The sequence below is a fragment of the Calidris pugnax genome, unplaced genomic scaffold (assembly GCF_001431845.1).
Source record: "Calidris pugnax isolate Ruff unplaced genomic scaffold, ASM143184v1 scaffold24, whole genome shotgun sequence".
NCBI lineage: Eukaryota > Metazoa > Chordata > Aves > Charadriiformes > Scolopacidae > Calidris > Calidris pugnax.
The window spans coordinates 24862159-24879558 of NW_015090922.1; the positions used below are offsets into that span (position 1 = coordinate 24862159).

The 17400-nt window shown below is 38.4% G+C and overlaps 1 protein-coding gene across 1 annotated transcript in view; it reads left to right on the plus strand.

Annotated features, from left to right (window-relative positions):
* Window positions 1-556: 556 nt before the first annotated feature.
* ARID4B (AT-rich interaction domain 4B) overlaps window positions 557-17400 on the plus strand; it is an 88290-nt gene continuing 71446 nt past the window's right edge. The window contains exon 1 of the mRNA XM_014951025.1: window positions 557-686. Within this exon, the coding sequence (XP_014806511.1) occupies window positions 681-686 (6 nt within the window). The 5' untranslated portion in view covers window positions 557-680. The remainder of the gene's footprint in view (window positions 687-17400) is intronic.

The window sequence follows — 17400 nt, forward strand, 5'->3', positions numbered from 1 at the left end:
TCCCGTCGCGCCGGGGCTGCCATCCGCCGCGGGCCGGGGGCTCCGAAGCTGCCGCCGTATCCCCTCCCCGCCCGGCTACCGGGGCTCCGTGCCCGGGGATGCCGCGGGAGGCCGAGAGCCCCGCTCGGGGGGGCCGCCGCGGCCGCCGCCCCAGGTAAGCGCCGGTGCGGGGCGGAGGGGAGGGGAGGGTGTGTGTGCGGGGGGAGCCCAACTTCTCCGTCCCTCGCCGCGCCGCAAACTTTGCCGCCGCTCGGCGGGGCTGCGGCTCGCCCCTCCCCCCGGGGGGGAAAGGGGGGGGGGGGCGGGGCCCGCCCCGGCCCCCCCCCCCCGCGGCAGCCGGAGAGGCTGAGGGTGGGTTGTTGTTGTGGCAAGTTTCTCCTCCTCTGACAGAAATGGCGTCAATAGCAGCGAGTGTAGGGGAAGCCGCGGTGTGTGGGAGCCGGAGGGGAAGCGGTGGCCGAGGAAAGAGGGGAGGGGGTTAACCGGGGAGAAAGGGGGGATCCGGGGAAGGAAAAGGGGAGTTTCGTGAGGAGCCCGGCGCCCCCACCCCGATCCCTGCCTCCCCTCCCCCCGCCCGGTGCGAGCGGCTGGTGCGGTGCCTTAGCGCTTTGTTTTAAATTCCAGGTCCAGCCTCGGCCGCTCAGCCCCTATCGAGGCTTTTACCGCAGCCTGAGCTCATCATGAAGGTAAAACGCTCGCTTGTGTGGCTGGGAGGGGAAAAGAAGGGAGGGTTGCATGAAGAAACGCTGTCCTGTCTGTCGGTCCGTCTGTCCCGACCCCGGTGCGGGGCTCGGTGCTGGTGCAGATCCAGACTGCGGGCTGCTTCGCCCCCGCCGCTGTGTGTCGGTGCCTTAGCTGGCTGCTGGCCGTGGGGCAGCCTTTGCTCCGCCGCGTTATGCCGAGGGAAACTGTAAGTTCGCTGAGCGGGGGCTGTTCTCCTTCAGAAACATTGTTTGTAGGAGAATAAGGACATGGCTGCCTGGGCTGAGCTTGCTTCATGGAGGAGCAGGGGACAGTCACCCTGCTTGAGAAAGTAATGTTGCAGGGGGTATGCTGGCTATGCAACCGTGTTTACTTCAATAGGGGTTACACGGCAGATATACTTACTTTCTATTTGTTATTAGGAGTTTTGTTGAATGAATAATCTTGATGTGATCAGGGAGGGTGCATGTAGGAGATTCTCTGCAGTGAAGTGATGGCTGTAAGGTGCAGAAAGATTTTCAAACAGGTTCTCATTTTCTTCTCGGTGCTATGTAGTATTCACATACCTCATTGTTGCTTGTTTTCCTTCTTTTGGACCTTTCTAGGCTATTTATTTTCAATATATTATGCAAGTTTTGTAGAAAAAAAGTCACATCGGTGTGTGGCAAAGATTTGTGTATCTAAAAGTAGTTTTTGACAACCGAGCTTGCTATTTTTTTAATCATTTTGCTGATGATGTCTTGTTCAAACTGCCGTTGATGTTACCATGACCCCCGTGTAATTTAGTTCCCAGTCCTGCTGGGTTGCAGTAAATCTCACTTCAAAATACTGTAAATCTTACAAAAATAATTGTTAGAAACCTATGATAATATCATGTCTTTGATATTCATGAATCAAAAAGAGAAGTCTGTGTGTGGGGTGTTGCACGATCAGAGTTGTGCCTACTGTCTGTGAATGAGTATTATGTAAAATGTGTACTTAGTGCTGTATTCACTGCTGGAAATGGTAAATGATACGGACTGTGTTAGTTTCTAGATTGATCTGAGTTGCTGAGCAGCAAACAGTCTTTCTGTATAGCTGTTAAAGGTTTATCGTGTTTTTTTTACTTTGGTGACTTAACGACAGTATCTGTTAAAAAATCATGTTTTAATTGCTCTCCCTATGTTCTTTCTTTAACAAGTGTAAGATTTATAATACTACACGTCTTTCTCATTAAAAGTAAACTATTTATGAATTTATAACAACAGGCTGATGAAGTAGCATGATATGGAGCTTTCCAAATGTGGCTTACTGCCTGGTGGGGATTCAGGAGATGGAAGCAAGAGAAATAGGAGGCAGTATAGGGAGCTGTTTTCCCCCAGAAGGAAAAACACTTATTTAAATGACAGCTAAATTTACATACATTTCTAATATTCTTTTTCCATGTAAACAAATCTTACTGTTACCATAGAGATTAGGTTCAGATACTGTGGTTACAGAGCCATATAAATATGTAGATAGACAGTTGGGAGGATGAGGAGGTCGGATCACAAGTGGAATGCAAAGTGATCTGTGAAATAGTGATAGAGACCCAATTCAGGCTGAATTGAACATATAGCAAATGTCTAAATTTAACATAGCAGACACAGAAACTTGTTAATAGAGCCATATTAAAGAAATAAAAGCTTCCAACTTATTCTTCAATAAGATTTGTGCTACTATTGCATTTTTATTTATTTTTTAAATCTGGATTAATTCTGCCAGGGTTTCACATACTAAGTTTAAGTCTGCAATTTTTGCAATTTGTGTGTGTGTAGTGTAAACTTACATATGCTTGAGATAACTCCCAGTACTTTATTTACTGTGCCCTGTCATATTAAGTGAGGTTAATCTGTAAGTCATTACATTGAAGCTTCAATTATTACAGGGAAGCTTTTAACAGAATTGTAGCTCAACAGAAATTTCTAAGATTCAACAGTCTAACCAAGACTGTTTTTTTAAGATTTTAGGAGTAATGCAGTGCATCAGTCTTTCCACCTGGCTTAAGTTTGTAATTTGTTCTCTTAAGTTCACAAGGATACAAGTTAGTCCAAGAAGCAGCAGTAAGGGGGAGTGCGTAAGAAAAATATTAGCTTTCTGTTTGTATCACCACAAGGTAACATTGACTATAGTAGATCGAGATACTGTTTAAATATGACTGTATTTGTGTGCATTTATTTGTAAGTTATTGAGACTATGCCTCAAGGACACTTTAGCATGTAGAGGATTTAATGCTTTAAGGCCTAGTCTTACTTTAAGTCTGCCGACTGCAGACTTGCTGCTGACTGCACGATTGAGGCCTCTGTTTTGATTTATGCCTTGGTCGTTCTTTCAGGTGCAGAGAGTCGTGTGTTCTGGTGCGTAGAGTTTTTAGAACTGGACTTCTTGTTGATATCTTTGTCTCTTTGGGTGAACTTGAACAACTCATTTAGTTTTACTCATTTTTCCCATCTTTGTAGTACGGGTAGAATGTTTATCATTCTTAGTAAAACACAGTGAGGTCTATTTAGGTAGAGAGCCAAGTCGTATTGATAGAAAGCTGTAAGTCACTCTTGTTCTTGCATTTTGGAACCCTCTGAGACAAGAGAGGTGTCCTGCCTGCTAAGAGATTACCACCTTCAAAGCTGTTGGCGTAATTGTTGTCCCTGCAATAACCCAACTTAATCCAAGTAAATCAAGGCCCTTGTATAAACTAGTAACTTTAGCCTATTAAGCAGTCTTCCCATGAACTGCAAAGAACACTTGAAGGCAGTCTTGAAATCCTGAAATATGTCTTACAAGAACTATTGAAGTCTTCACATAATTGTGCTTGTTATTGTGATGTTCTACTAAATCAGGCTTTTTGCTGTGTTGAATGACCTCTGATAGTCATTAATACAGTTGTACAGGTAATGGCTGGGGTGATTAGTGTGTTGTAGTGAAGCTTGCTTGTTTGTTTGTTTAACTTAGGCACCTCCTGCATAAGGTCTTTCTGCGTTAAGCACGCTTCAGAAGTATGTAGAATCTGTTTGATTATTTAAAAACTAATTGCGTGCCATCAAATTACTACCTACTAAGTAGGTAGCAATATATATAAAAGCATTATTATAGTTTGTTTTAGTTTTTTCCCCAAAGTCAGGAAATTAACTCCAGGAAAGCAGAGTCTCTGCTTTTAAAGAAAGAAATAAACACAAGCTCAGTTTCACCAATGATTTGTACTAAGAACTACTGTAAATGCTCCTGAGACTTTTAATATATATCATGGTGCGTGCTCGATATTTAAATATGTGAATGAGAGTAATATACCCACAGTAGTTAAAAAGTTCACCACTGACTGGAGATAAAAATAGTGGATATCCCAGAAGCTAGAGCAGTGCACTGTGAATTAAGTGATCTGAAATGATTAAGTGTCTTGATGCTATTTGCATGTTAATATTTTTGAGTCTGTATAAAATGAAATACTTGATGGTCGTAGATATTTCTGTCTGGTAGCCCTAGATGTTCCTGAGTGCTCACTCAGAGCTGCCACACTAACAAATAAGGGAAGCCATGTGTGCAGTTCATGGTGGATTTTTGTTTTGTTTCGGTTTCATTCATCTTGAATTTATATTTTGGTTTCATTAGTCTTTCCTAGTGATGTCTCTAGCTCTCCGCAGAGATCACTGATTCAGACTGCTTTCCCTTAAAACCCGCCAGTCTGTTGCTCGTATTCTCTGCCAGTATGGCAGGGGACAAAAGTGAAATATCCAGTAAACTTTTCGGTCACTAATTTCCAACTTTGAGCACAAGTCAGCTGAAAGTCCTATTGCTCTTATGGAGGCTGGAAACTAGTAGTGGAATGTAGTGACCTTTCACTTTCTGGTTAACTATTTGAATTACAGCAGAAATGGAGATTTATAGAGGAAGAGTACCATTAGAGTAGTTTTTGTGCTGGGGGTACAAGAACAGGTAAGTCTGAAGAGGTGGTTTCCTCCTGTCATTTGTTTTTACATTGTGAAAAATCATTTTCTTAAATTCTGTCCTGGTGTTTCAGTTTGAAGAAGTGATCAGAGGCAGTTATTGACTTCCTCATGCTTGCACAATTATGTAGATAGGAAAGCAAACACCACTTGCACCAAGCAATTACAAGTCATGTTGGAGTAATCTGTGTTATTTTGAAATTGGTTATTTGCACTTTGGAAATGCCAAACAGTATATTTTACAGTGGCTAAACAACATGGAAGTCTTGAACTCAAATCTGCATCTTTAGTATGTGACTGTTCAGTAGTTGAGTGTCTTGATAAGGACTTAATTAGACCACCTAGTGGAAAAAAGGCTGCATTAGACCCAGAAGACTAAAGTTGTAATAAACTATGAACAGTAGAAAAGTTAGGTTGCCTGTATTATTATGTTCAAAATGGGTAGAGGATTTTTGGATCAACACACAGCAGCATGACTACTGTATCAGGATACTGTCTTAAGAAAAATGTTGGTAGACAGAATAATGAATATGCATATCTTCACTAGAACACTTTGAGATGGTTATTCAGTTCGCTTTGTAATCTGAAACAAGTATTGTATCCGTGTAGTGCAGAAGCATGCTGTGATGCACATTGTGTGTCTGTTTTCAAAGAAATTCTGCGTTGTAATTGAGAAGTCTTTCAAAACAAAACTCAATGGTTTTGAGTATTAAGCTTTACAATCACTGTCAAATACTTAACCTGAGTGCTTTGCTGGTTATGTAAACTAAAAAAAAACAAAAGGGCTGACTTTGAGGAAAGTGGAAATCATACTGTTATCACAAATTAGTTTCAAATCTTTGTTTAAATCCTACAGATACACACTTTTTTGTTAGAAATATATGTGTTTATAATAGGATGAAGACTAAAAATAAAGGGAGTTTGAGTTTAACTTATTTGAAAAACGTAACAAATTTTATAGAAAAACTTAGAGATTAAATTTACTTGGCACCCTAATGTGATACAGAGCCATCCAAATGCTAGATCATTTGTCAGTTTGTACTTATTTGAAAGTAGTTAACCTGTTGTGAAATGCTACAGTAGGTTCTCTGCAGTTCTACTTACTGTTGTAGGCATTTCATCTGTTTTTACAGAAATGTACAGAACTGAATAAACAGGGATTTTGAACTAGTTTTGCTTTAAATAAGATTCGGGTCACAGTTGAGAAATGTTGGTAGGTCAGGGCTTGTATAGCTGCTTGCTCTTTAGTTGGTGTGCTTTGGTAACAAATACTTCTTTTCTGCCTTTCCTATGTATGTAGCACTTCCAGTGTTGTCCAGTTACTGTGCTTACTACCACTCACTGGATATTTGTTTGTGTGTGTGGAATGGATTTTTAAAGACTTCTAGAAGAAGATTTCGAAAAGCCTATAGGGAACTATGGAAAATTGTTTAGCCCTATCCATAAACTAAATTTTAGTGATTTAATGTGTGGTTTTAATAATTATTTTAAAACTTTTTGATGGAAAGTTGTAAATCTGAGTGGTTGGGGGTTTTTTTTTGTTCTTTTTTGTTTGTTTGTTTGTTTTGTTAACATGGGGTGACCAGATGAGGGGATATTTCAAGGAATTCAAGTATGGAAAAGACAGCAAGCCACTTTGATATTCTATACTTGACAAGACATCTATTTTCCTCCTAAAGATTAGTTTGAACCAGGGAAGAAATTCAATAGAGCACTATTGTGCTTTGTTTTTTTTTTTCTTTTTTTTTTTTTTTTCCCTCCTTGGCTTGGAAGGCAGCATATAAAGCAGTCATGACCTGTTTAGCAAGAAGTGTTTATAAGCAAGCTCTGGAAAGGCAGCTGTGTGAGACTGTCAGAGCAGGGTTGTGGAGGGTGTTGCTGAGTTACCTGTAGGAAACTAGGACTGAGGTGACCCACCTGCATTATGTGTGACCACTGCATGACAGTGACTTCCTTAGTGAGTGTATATTAATTAAGTGAATGTGCAGTACTGTTTTGGGGTTTCCTCAAACTGGGGGGAGCACTATGAAGAAGATTTTTCTTAAAAGCTAAGCAGAAACATTACACTACCTAACTATGATGAAAGTATTTTTCTTACTGTGAGCAAAAGCAGTAGTCATCTCCAGTGACCCTGGAGTTACTTGCTACATTTGCTGTTGTCTTTGAGCCTGTATGTCCTCTGGAGTGAAGAGGGTAGTCAATATGCCGAAAGCATCCAGAACTCCCAAATTATGTAGTCTTTGATGGTGGCTTCGGCAGACCACCTTAAGGAGTACGCTGTTTAGAGACAGTGTTCATCAGTTGTTGAAGCTAAATGTCGCATGGCAGATCATCCAAGTCAGACTACCCCGTGAATAACACTGCTCTTGGGCAGAAGAGTGAGTTTGCTGTTCTTCTTATTGTTTAATCAGTTGGTTTGTGCTCCAACAACCTACAGCAAAGGATTTGGTTTCATAAGTAGTTTGTCAAATTAAGTTTGTATGGTCATGGAAGAATGCAGTCTTGCCTCCTTCTTCCACTCCTGGCTGTTTATTTTGTTGTCTTTTGTGCCTGCAGTACATTTGTGTGGTGCCAGGGTGGACTGAATCAAACTGAAATTAACTCAACAACAGTCAAATGTATATACTCTCCAGTTGCAGCTAGCCCTTGACCTGGCTGATCCCCACCATTGGGATGGAGGAAGGAAGGAGAGGAAAGCAGAAGTGCACTGGACTGATTTTAAATGGTTTAAATGTCTTCTGAACACACCTTCTCCATCCCTCTGCCAAGTTAGCAGTTTGCAGTCATTAGGCTAAATATTTTGTAAACTCTCTGCATATGAAATTGCCAAAGAGGTTTTTCTAGGCTTGCTTACTAGCTGGAACACTGCACTTTTTAATAGGTTTGAAGTCCATGTTTTCTAGAAGGTGTTGAATGAAAAGATTAAATGGAATTGATTATGTGCCTTTAAGGTGACAAATAAAATTTAGTTTTTGATAGGATAAATGTTGTTTTCAAGTTCAAAAGATGGAGAGGTTTTAAAGAAGAGATAGCATTAGACACACAAAAAATGTATTTTAAGTGTTTTTTTAAGCAGGTCAATATAAGCTTTGCTTCCCCCACTCCTCTCAAGTTCTTAATCAGTACTTGGAAAGAATACCGTTAATAATGTCTTCACCCCCACAAAGTAGAGAAACTATTGGTATTATATTTTTCTGCAGAAAAGTATTTACAAATATTAGATTCCTATCCTGTAAAGGTTGCAATCTTCATGTAACTAATATTTATGTTAATAAATTCTGACAATAGGTATTTTTACCATTGGGTGGAAGAATCAAGCAATTGTGCTACCTTTATTCCAAATCAAAACAGTTGGAAACAGTAACTTGGGGAGAAATTACATCACTCTTACTTTGATAAGGAAATCAAAGGGAATAGAAGTCAAGCTTTTGATTCTTTGTATATTAAGAAAGGCCATATATTTATGGGTAGATTAGTGGAGACCCAGTGACAGGCAGGAGTTATGCCAGTTGGAGATGGTAGAGTAAGGTGTACAACACTTTCTTCTTGTTACCAGAAACTTGGAAAAATTTGGATGACATTTGTTATCTTCCTTTCCAAGAACTGGGGTTCTTACTGAGCTTTTGTCTGTGATCCTTTCTCTTTTCTCTCTTACATAACCTTCTAACTTACTACTGTTCATTGTTTACACCGTCCTTCTAAGGGCAGGGAAATGGGGTTTGACTTCAGCAAAATTCAGAACCAAGTATATTTGATGCATGGTTTCAGCTGGTAATAAATAATGTAACAGGGAGCAATTTTTTTGTTTGTTTTTTCAAAATGCTCTTCTAATCTGAAAAAAGTGTTTCAGTTTGTGGCAGGGCAACCTGATCCACTGTGATAATTTTTTTCCTTCAGAATTTCAGCTATCCTCTCAACAGCAGATTTCAAGAGCTAGATCTCTTATTTGTACATTTAAAATAGTCTCCTTCATGTTTTCTTAAAGTAGAATTCTTAAATTCAAAAATCTTTAAGAATGTAGAATGTATTCTTTTAAGATGACAAAAAAGTGTTTTAAATTAATTTATAATGGTGGAAGATAGACTTTCCAATATCCTGTATGTGTGTGTAAGTGAAAGAAAGTTAGCTTGATCTTTTAGTTAATGATGTGGTTCTTAGGCTAATGTAACTTATTTTCCTGGGAGAAATAGTAAGGAGTTGAGAAATTTTGGAAATGAGTACATGTTATACCAGCATTTCAGAATTCAGGAATTTCTGATGAATATATGTTTTCACTTTTTAACTTCTGCTGCTACACTGCTTATTGAAAGGCAGATGTTGCTATAATATTAAATCAATGTTACCTCACATTATATCACTAAAGTTGAAATAAAATACGCATAATTCTTAATCTTTGTGGTTCCATAAATATGAAAGCATTTTTGGAAACATAGCAATAATTTTATACATTTCCACTTTAATTTCTTTAGAAGGTTTTCGTGCTAGATGTGCATCAAGGGAGACAGTGAAGTGCTTTAGCATAAATAAGACTGTGCTGTAGTTTAAAAATTAGAGTATGATATGTACCAATACCTTGCTGCCTGGAACAGAGGCAAACATGGAGACAATAATTAAAATTTAAGTAATTTCCATTTAGTGAATGAAGATTTATTCTGATGTTTTCTTCCAGAACTTCATAATGACAGTCCACATGCATTTACCTGTAGAACATGATTTGGGTAACTGCAGTGTTTTTGTCTTCTTTATGGAAATTTCATGCCTATTTTCCTCCAATATTGGACAATATAAAAGTCATTAAAGCTGGGATTCGTTCCTTTACTTACTGATTACTACTGCAGCTTTTACATTCCTAAAATTCAAGTAGTACAAAAGATGATGTCACCTCATGATGGGCAGTATTGGATGCATGGGCTGGAACCTGCAGAGTCACACTTCAGATATATTCTACTATTCTTGATCCATTTTGGAACTGGGCTGCCAAGGCTTCTGTTTTAACTGTGTTCCCTGGAATAATTTAACATTAAGTTGCAGAAGGCATTAGTATGTATATTAGATGTTTGTCTGCAGTAATTCAGTTTTTCTTTCTTGGTAATTCTTTGGCTGTTGAGCTAATACTCTGATTTCAGTTTACTTTGCCTGATGGCAGCCAAAATGTTTGGACTGATAAGTTAAACATAATTCACTGTATTAAAATAAATCTCTTATTTCATACATTGACTTTTCTTGGATAATAGTATACATTTGTATATATACCAACTCTAGTGTAGGGTGATTCATGTTTTTAGAGGCAAGTAAAGTGCATGATTTGCTTTTGTTACATTCTATATAGTAACAAAAACTATCTCTTGATGACAGGGTAATAATAGTATATCACTGATCAAGAGATAGGTGTGTGTCCCCCTGTGACAGACTTTTTTCACTGTAATGTACATGGCATTGATAGCATCTAGATAACAACTCAAGTGGTAGTAAAATTATACTTACTTTATTTTGCATTAAAATAGAGAACAATCCTACCTGATTCTGACTGGAATAACTTGTTGTGCAGCAGCACTTAACTGAACATTTGAAATGGTGTAATAAAATCTTAATTATGGTCTAACAATAAATATCAAACATATCATCTATTATGTGGAATAAAAATCACTCATGATACTTAAGCTGGCCTGATCAAGTTTCTCTAGTTGTGTATATTGTATTTACTTAACTGGAATTTTCAGGAAGCTAATCAGCTTTTATGATCTTCATAGAAATACATTTAGAAAAAAAAGAAGATTATATGCTTCAGATGCTTGATTCCAGACATATCCAGATGCAGTTCCAGAACTTTGCTGTCTTATTGCTGCAGCTTTGTATCCTTACTGTGCTTTCTCAGAATTAAACTTGGGAAGAAAAAAAATACACTGCGATACTTGAATGCCATCTGCAAATGGGACTACCCATTGTTTACAGGAAAACTCCTTAAAGAAACTGCAACATCTTTTCTATTGTCTGACAGTTTCTGGTACACAGCTTTTGCGCCCACTGAAACGGCATTCCAGCCAAGTACAGCAATGAGTATTTGGGCACACGTCAACTGCTGAGAAGGGCCAGTGTGAACTCTTTAGCTGAGAATTCTGCTTCTAGCAGTGGTGTGATGCACAATATTTTGTGAATGCAAATATTACAGTGGGTTGATTAGTCATATGGTAATATTGGAAGATTAGATTAATTCTTTAAGCTGTGTATTTCAAAATTTCTCTTCAGTTATCATTTTAGGCTTAGGGAAAAATGTTGATAGTAAGAATATATTTAATTGAATTTCATTGACATATGTAGTTGATACTGTAACCTGCTGATTTGACAGAGACACTGATATTTTATTGATAGGCATTGTGAGAATGCTGTGTTGTCTTGGGTACCGAAGGCCTCTTGGGGTGCCTCCTGTTGAGCTTTTCAGAACAGAATGAGGTTTCATGTGGAAAGTAACAGTAGAATTGTTGACGTACAGAAGACTCTCAAATAAAACTCGGATAGATTTTTTCTCTTTCACTTTAGTAATCCCAAATGTTACTTTTTGAAAAGAGGCTAAAAAAATGAAGGTTTTAGTATAAGAGGCTTAAAGACTTTTAGAAAAAAAAAAGGGTTTTACAGAATAGCTTCAGCACACTTGAAAGCAGTGAATAGAGTCTTATATCACCTATGCAACTTCAAAAATTTTCCTGTCTGTTCTTTAATATGTTGAAGAGTTTTGTGGAATCAAGAGCAAGGATCATTCCTTAAATAGCCACTCCCTGGAAATGGCTGCCATTAGTCACAGCTGAAGATGTTTTGGAAACAGGTGCAGCAATGAGTAGCCAAAGAAACTGAAGCATTCTGGGTAGTTAAATTGGATAAAAGGTATGAAACAAGTAGTGTAGGTCCTTTAATTCCTTAACCTTTGAAAGGTAACCTAGCTGGCTACTAGCTGCTTGTGCGTTATTCTTATTCCCTATAGTACTATGGTGGCACTTTTACTTTCTGTGTAGCACACATCTAAAATATGTTAAGCTGTTAATAATTATGCAGCACTTGACAAATCTCCTCTTAAATTCATCTTCAATTGGTTATTTCTCTTAATGTCTGTGTTACTTTTAATGCTTGCGTTCTTGGTTTGCTACAGGTATTTTCTGATGGAAGGTTCTTGAAAAAGTTTTCAAATGGTAGAACTTAGTTCAACAGGAAAAGCTTGCATCTCTTCTTTAGATAATTGCCATATTGATTATATTTAAATTTTTTCCCCCAAACCTTCTTTCACAAACCTAAAGCTTAAATACTGATCTCTTACATTTAGGTAGAGAAGAACTCTAGAAGGCAAATGCTGTTGTGGAGAGGGATAAAAAAGAGAAATTATGAATTTTCTTGTAATACCCTTGCTGCTGACCATGCAGGAATACTTGGTCAGTAGTATTCTCAGAAAATGTGTTGAGATGGGGGAGGAGTTTGTAAGCATGCTTATATTTGTTAGATTTCTACAAGTTAGGAATTGTTTTCCTGTAAGTTAGGAAACTTGAAAAACTAGCTCACAGAAGAATATTCTTAAAGGAGCACTGTAGCTTTTGAGGACAAATAGTAAAAACTATGCTCTTAAGATTTCAGTCATAACTTTTTTTTTAAATCCATGTAAAACTGTACTGAGTTACATATGACTTCTTTCAGAAGATACAGTGCTGGCATTTCTTTCTATTAGTCTGTGGAGAGTGGGATACGCAGAAAAGCTGTTAGCTTTTCACAACTTGCAGGATAGGGGGAGGAGTTAAAATTTACTTAACAGTTTGGAGAACTGTCCATCTGTAAGAAAAGGGCACCGTGAAAAATAATTGTCTACGTTTTTCTGGCAGATTACAGATTACACTAGTAAAACCACAATTTATTCAATAGAATGTTCTGCCGCAGCAGGACTCCCTAAACTTAACATCACCCATAGCTGCTCAACTGGAAGTAGATTTGAGGTATGAGTTGTCTTGTGCTACGATTTGGGAAAACAGCATTGTGAATTTTGTTGGGATAACTTCAGGTTTGCTTACTTGCTTCTTCTCTTGGGAGGCTTACATCTTAATGTTGTGCAGATACCTGTGCCAATATGGAAGTGGTCTGCTTGTCAGGGTACAAAGCTCAGCATGAATTATAATTTACTGTAGTTTTTTCAGGTAAATTACTCATTGTACTAATTTCTGTGCTGCCCTAGCTATCCAGTGTCCAGCTTAATTAAGGCACCTATATTCTGCAAGGATGTAGATATACCATATGTTAACAGTGGCCCAAGAGGTGCTGTTAAGAAAGCACCAGTAGATTTAACAAAGTAATGTTTTTTCTTTTTTTTTTTTTTTTTTTTTTTTTTTTTTTTTTCTTGTTTGTTCTCTTCACTTTTCAATGAAAGGTGTTACGGGCATGTCAGCAGAGCCTGGACTGCACAACCAAAGCAGTGGCACCTTGGAGGGATTTCACCAGGGCAATCATCAAGCCCGGTGGCGAAGACCCCCTTCCCAGTGCCAGCGTTGCAGGACCCATTTCCCCAGCTTGCCTCTGGCAGTTTGCTCCCTCACATGCTGCCATGCACACAGGGCTTCTGCCAGGCTGGTGGGGAAGGTAACCCACCTCTGTATCCTCTGGAAATCCTGGCCATGCTGACCCCTCCCCAGCCCACAGCACACACCCCCAGTGCAGGGTCCTCATAGGCAGCTCTTTTCCCTCCTCAGCCTAAACTCCCGAAGCTCCTCAACCCACACCACAGTGGGGTCTCCCACTGCCTTGCCACCGAGATAAAGGCGTTTTCCCCAGCACACCTCCAGCTGGCTCTGCTGCCCTCTCTCCACCACCCAGGTCTCCTTCCTGGTGGCCCCACACATTGGATAATTGGTTATGTGGATTATATAGCTGCAGTCTTAGCTGATCTACTCTCTGCTCTTCTTGACTGGGAGCTTTCTGTAGTCTTAACTAACCGTTTTATAGTAGTGGTGGACTAAACAATTTGAACCCGTTCTAGTGCTGCTTGGTTGCTTCTGCATAGTGGAAGTATGCATATAGTCATGCTAATACTTCGCTTCTCTTTACCCTTGCTTGTATCTGACTCCAAAAACTGTCTTCTGAGTGTCTTTAATTCAGATGTTTTCAGCCAGTGATTTACAGGTGCTGTGGGTTCTGCAGCCTGCTTCTAGGGAGATCTGAAGATCTAATTAAGACAAGCAAGCTTGTTGTTGATAGGCCTGTTTGCTATTCAGGGACCTATAGCCCCACTAGAATTTTTGGGGAAAATCATTACATTGAAAAGTTTGAAAAAAACTTTGTCTAATGCAGCTGTCCTTTTGTAATTATATTTATTTGTATATGTATATTCCCCTCTTTGCACATATAATAGTAGGCACCCTAAATTCCTATTTTTTTTCCCATCGCCTCTTTTTTTTCACTATGAGAAGAAGCTGAATATATATTTGTATTATAGTAGGACTTACAGGCAGTTCAACGATGGTAACACTGTACTCCAAATGTCATAAAAGGATGCAGGTAAAGATGCATGCATAAAAAGCCTAAGGTACTACTGATGTTTTGCATGTGTGTAGTTACTGTATGCTATTTGTATCTTAACTAATGTAATGCTAAATAATTGTATATTAGGAAGAAGAAGCCTTTTCATAGGAAGCTTAGAGAGAAAAATCAATATTTACTTATTGTGAAATGGAAAAAATATAGGAAAGGATAATCTGTAGGACAGTGAAAAATATTTATAGAATGTATCATACCAAATACATTGCAAAGAGACCAGTATAAATATACATATAAAGAATAATACTTCTAATATCTACTTTCTAAAATTTATGCTGCAAAAGTAATAGTGGTCAAATTGACATGTATTTATATACATCCTCCCCAAACATGTATGTATTTTAGTATCTAGAAATTATCTACAGTCCTTTAAAAGGTTCTGTTTGTTGGCTGGCTTGCCTTTAAGTTTAATTCCAGTTTTATGTTCTTAATGTATTAGCTGTTTCAATTGCATAATTGTGGCATAGGGAATTCCAGGAAAGCCAAATATAAGAGTTAACTATTTTTAAGCCAAAATATTGCACTTTTAGTGTATTAGTTGTTCAACCCAAATGAGATGTGTTTTGTTAGCTCTTGTGTAATGTTTCCCCCTGGGGACTAAAGAATAGCAGGTTACTGACTAGGAATAAAAGGGTAGTTTTTAGACCAGGAGTGAATATCTGCCAAAATGTTCCAAATAAGGATTTGCTTATGCTAAAACCTAAGGAAAAGTCTATGGATTAGTGTATGCATCTCGTTGAATTCAAAGATTGTGCAAAACCCAAAACAAATGAAAAATGTTTGATTTTGGCTGGTTTGCAAAATGAGAATCTTAAAGTTATTGCTGGCACTGAGCTAGAAAGAAAGAAAGACTGTTGGTCTGTGTATGCTAAATCTGCTGAAGCCAGTGGAGAAATTTGAGGACAGTTCTGCAGAGCAAGTCACTGGAAAGCTGTGGTTTGGCTGTTCTTAAGTGCATCTTCAGGTTCTGTTCCTTGTTTTTGGATCTTAGTGAATCTGAGATGAAAACCTGTTCAGAAAAGCAAAAGGCAAGTTGGTGGGGAGAATAGAACTTTTTTTTCTGTAGCTAAGATACCTTTTTGCTATATGCTTTTGATTTAATATAGATTACTATACTTCCACCAAGTCTGAATTTTGCAGAAAAAACCCCTAGATTCCAGAGGTGTAATTGACTGAAATTATCTTTGTACTGATATTTAGCCTTCCTTCAGCTGACTTTTTTTAATAGCAATGTCAGGCTCTGTGAAGGGGGGAGGCAGCCTGCATAGCCATATTCCTTTAACTGTAGTGTGTCTTCGAGTGCGTGTGGTGTGTCAAATGGTGCTAATGGGCTCCTCTGATTAAATCTACACGAGACCATGAGACTATTGAAAGAATATGTATTTTGATCTCTTTGTCATTATGGATGTAACCATTATGTATCAGGTTTTCTGGATCCAGTGGGTTTTAGTGTTAAACTCACTGCTGTTAAACTCAATGGACTTAAGGTTTATCCTTCCCTGTGCAAGGCAGTGACTTGTTCTGAGGAACCTTGCTTGTCCAGTTGTATAGTTCTGGAGAGGTTTCTTGTTGTACTGTAGATAATCTGCTCCTCAAAGGCCTTTTAAAGGTTGTCTCAACACGGGGTCATTTCTTGGTACAAGCTCTCTGTAGTCCAGTCATTAAATGTCACACATTCTGGAATGTCAAACCCAACATATTGTTATTTTTGACAGGACTCATCCCATTTATAAATTGAATTAAGCCAAGTTTCTATTTTGTGGGAAATTGTGAAATTTTTGAAATTAATCTTGAAATCAGTTCTCAGTTGAGGATTGGACCTCTTACTTTACAAAAACAGATTAATAAAAAAGATCCACCAGTTTTGGTTGGTTCTGTAATATAGTGGTAACGGTGTTTTGCAAGTTTCCTATAAAACTCAACACTCAGTCTACTCGTACAGAATGCTCAGTTGAATCAATATTTTTTCATCTGAAAAAAAAGTGTTTCACTGGAACAGCTAATACCTGCTTTGTTTGCAAATAGTGTGGAATGGATATAAAACTTAACATAAACTGTTTTTTTGAGTGCTATCCAAGTAGATTAGACTTCGAATACAAACTTGCATTTGACCTTGCATATACTCCAGTACTGAAGTGCTTTCAGCCAGTTTAAAGCCACTTCACGGATTTAGTGGAGATGTTGGACTGAGAGCTGTTTGTTAGATGCCTAGATCTCTGACTTGCATTCAGGGATGAAACTCAGTTTAGAGGATCATTTGAAGAAGAGATAGTTAGCTTGATTATCTAGTTATTTTTAATTTTTTTTTTTAAATCAAGTAGCATGGTAAATGTCATCATCTTCATCCAGATAGGGACTTCATGCATTTAATTTTTAGAATTTGGAAAAAAAAGGAAGTTAGAAATCTAGAGTGTGCAATGAGAAGGCAGATCTAGAAAATGCTATCACAGACACATGTGAAATGGTGGGGAAGAGGAATATTCTCCAGTTTTGAAATTTCTGTATTTTTTTGCAAGAGCCTTACAGATTCTAAACAATGATTATGGAGTCCTGCTTCATATTGTAGTTTGAGGCAGACTGCCAGTTTAGCCATTGATTTTTTTCCTCTTCTACTTTGTTAACTCTGGTGTTTGATTTTACAGTGAAATGATTCAACTCACTAAAGTGGAAGCAAAAGTAACAGAAACAAATAGCTATTTGTTGAATTGATGAGTGAAGTTACTTCAGCCTTTAATCAAAGGTGTACCAGAACTGATGCAAAAGGGAGGATGGACAGGGTCATGTAGATTTGAGTTTGGAGAGCCAAGGCCTTCCCCTTTTACACTTGTGAGTTGTTAATTCAACTCACAAAATAAACCTGAAAGAGCACACCATCTCTTTAACTCTTGGTGGTGATCCTGTAGCCATCACCTCTGCCCCCCCAGTTTCAGAAATTAAGAACTACTGTTGGCAGTAGGTAGTGTCTGGCACCAGCTTGGATTGTTTAAACCCATTTTATTTGATTTATGTCTGATTGCAGCTTTTTTTTTTTTCTGTTGTTGTTTTCTGCAGATAGACATATCTTGGAATATTCCTGAATTGATTTAACCCTTTTTACTAGATTGGTTTTCTAACTTTGCATAATGGTTCAAACTGCATCCTGATGATTGTTCAAAGTTACAAGGTGGGGGAAAAAGTAAAT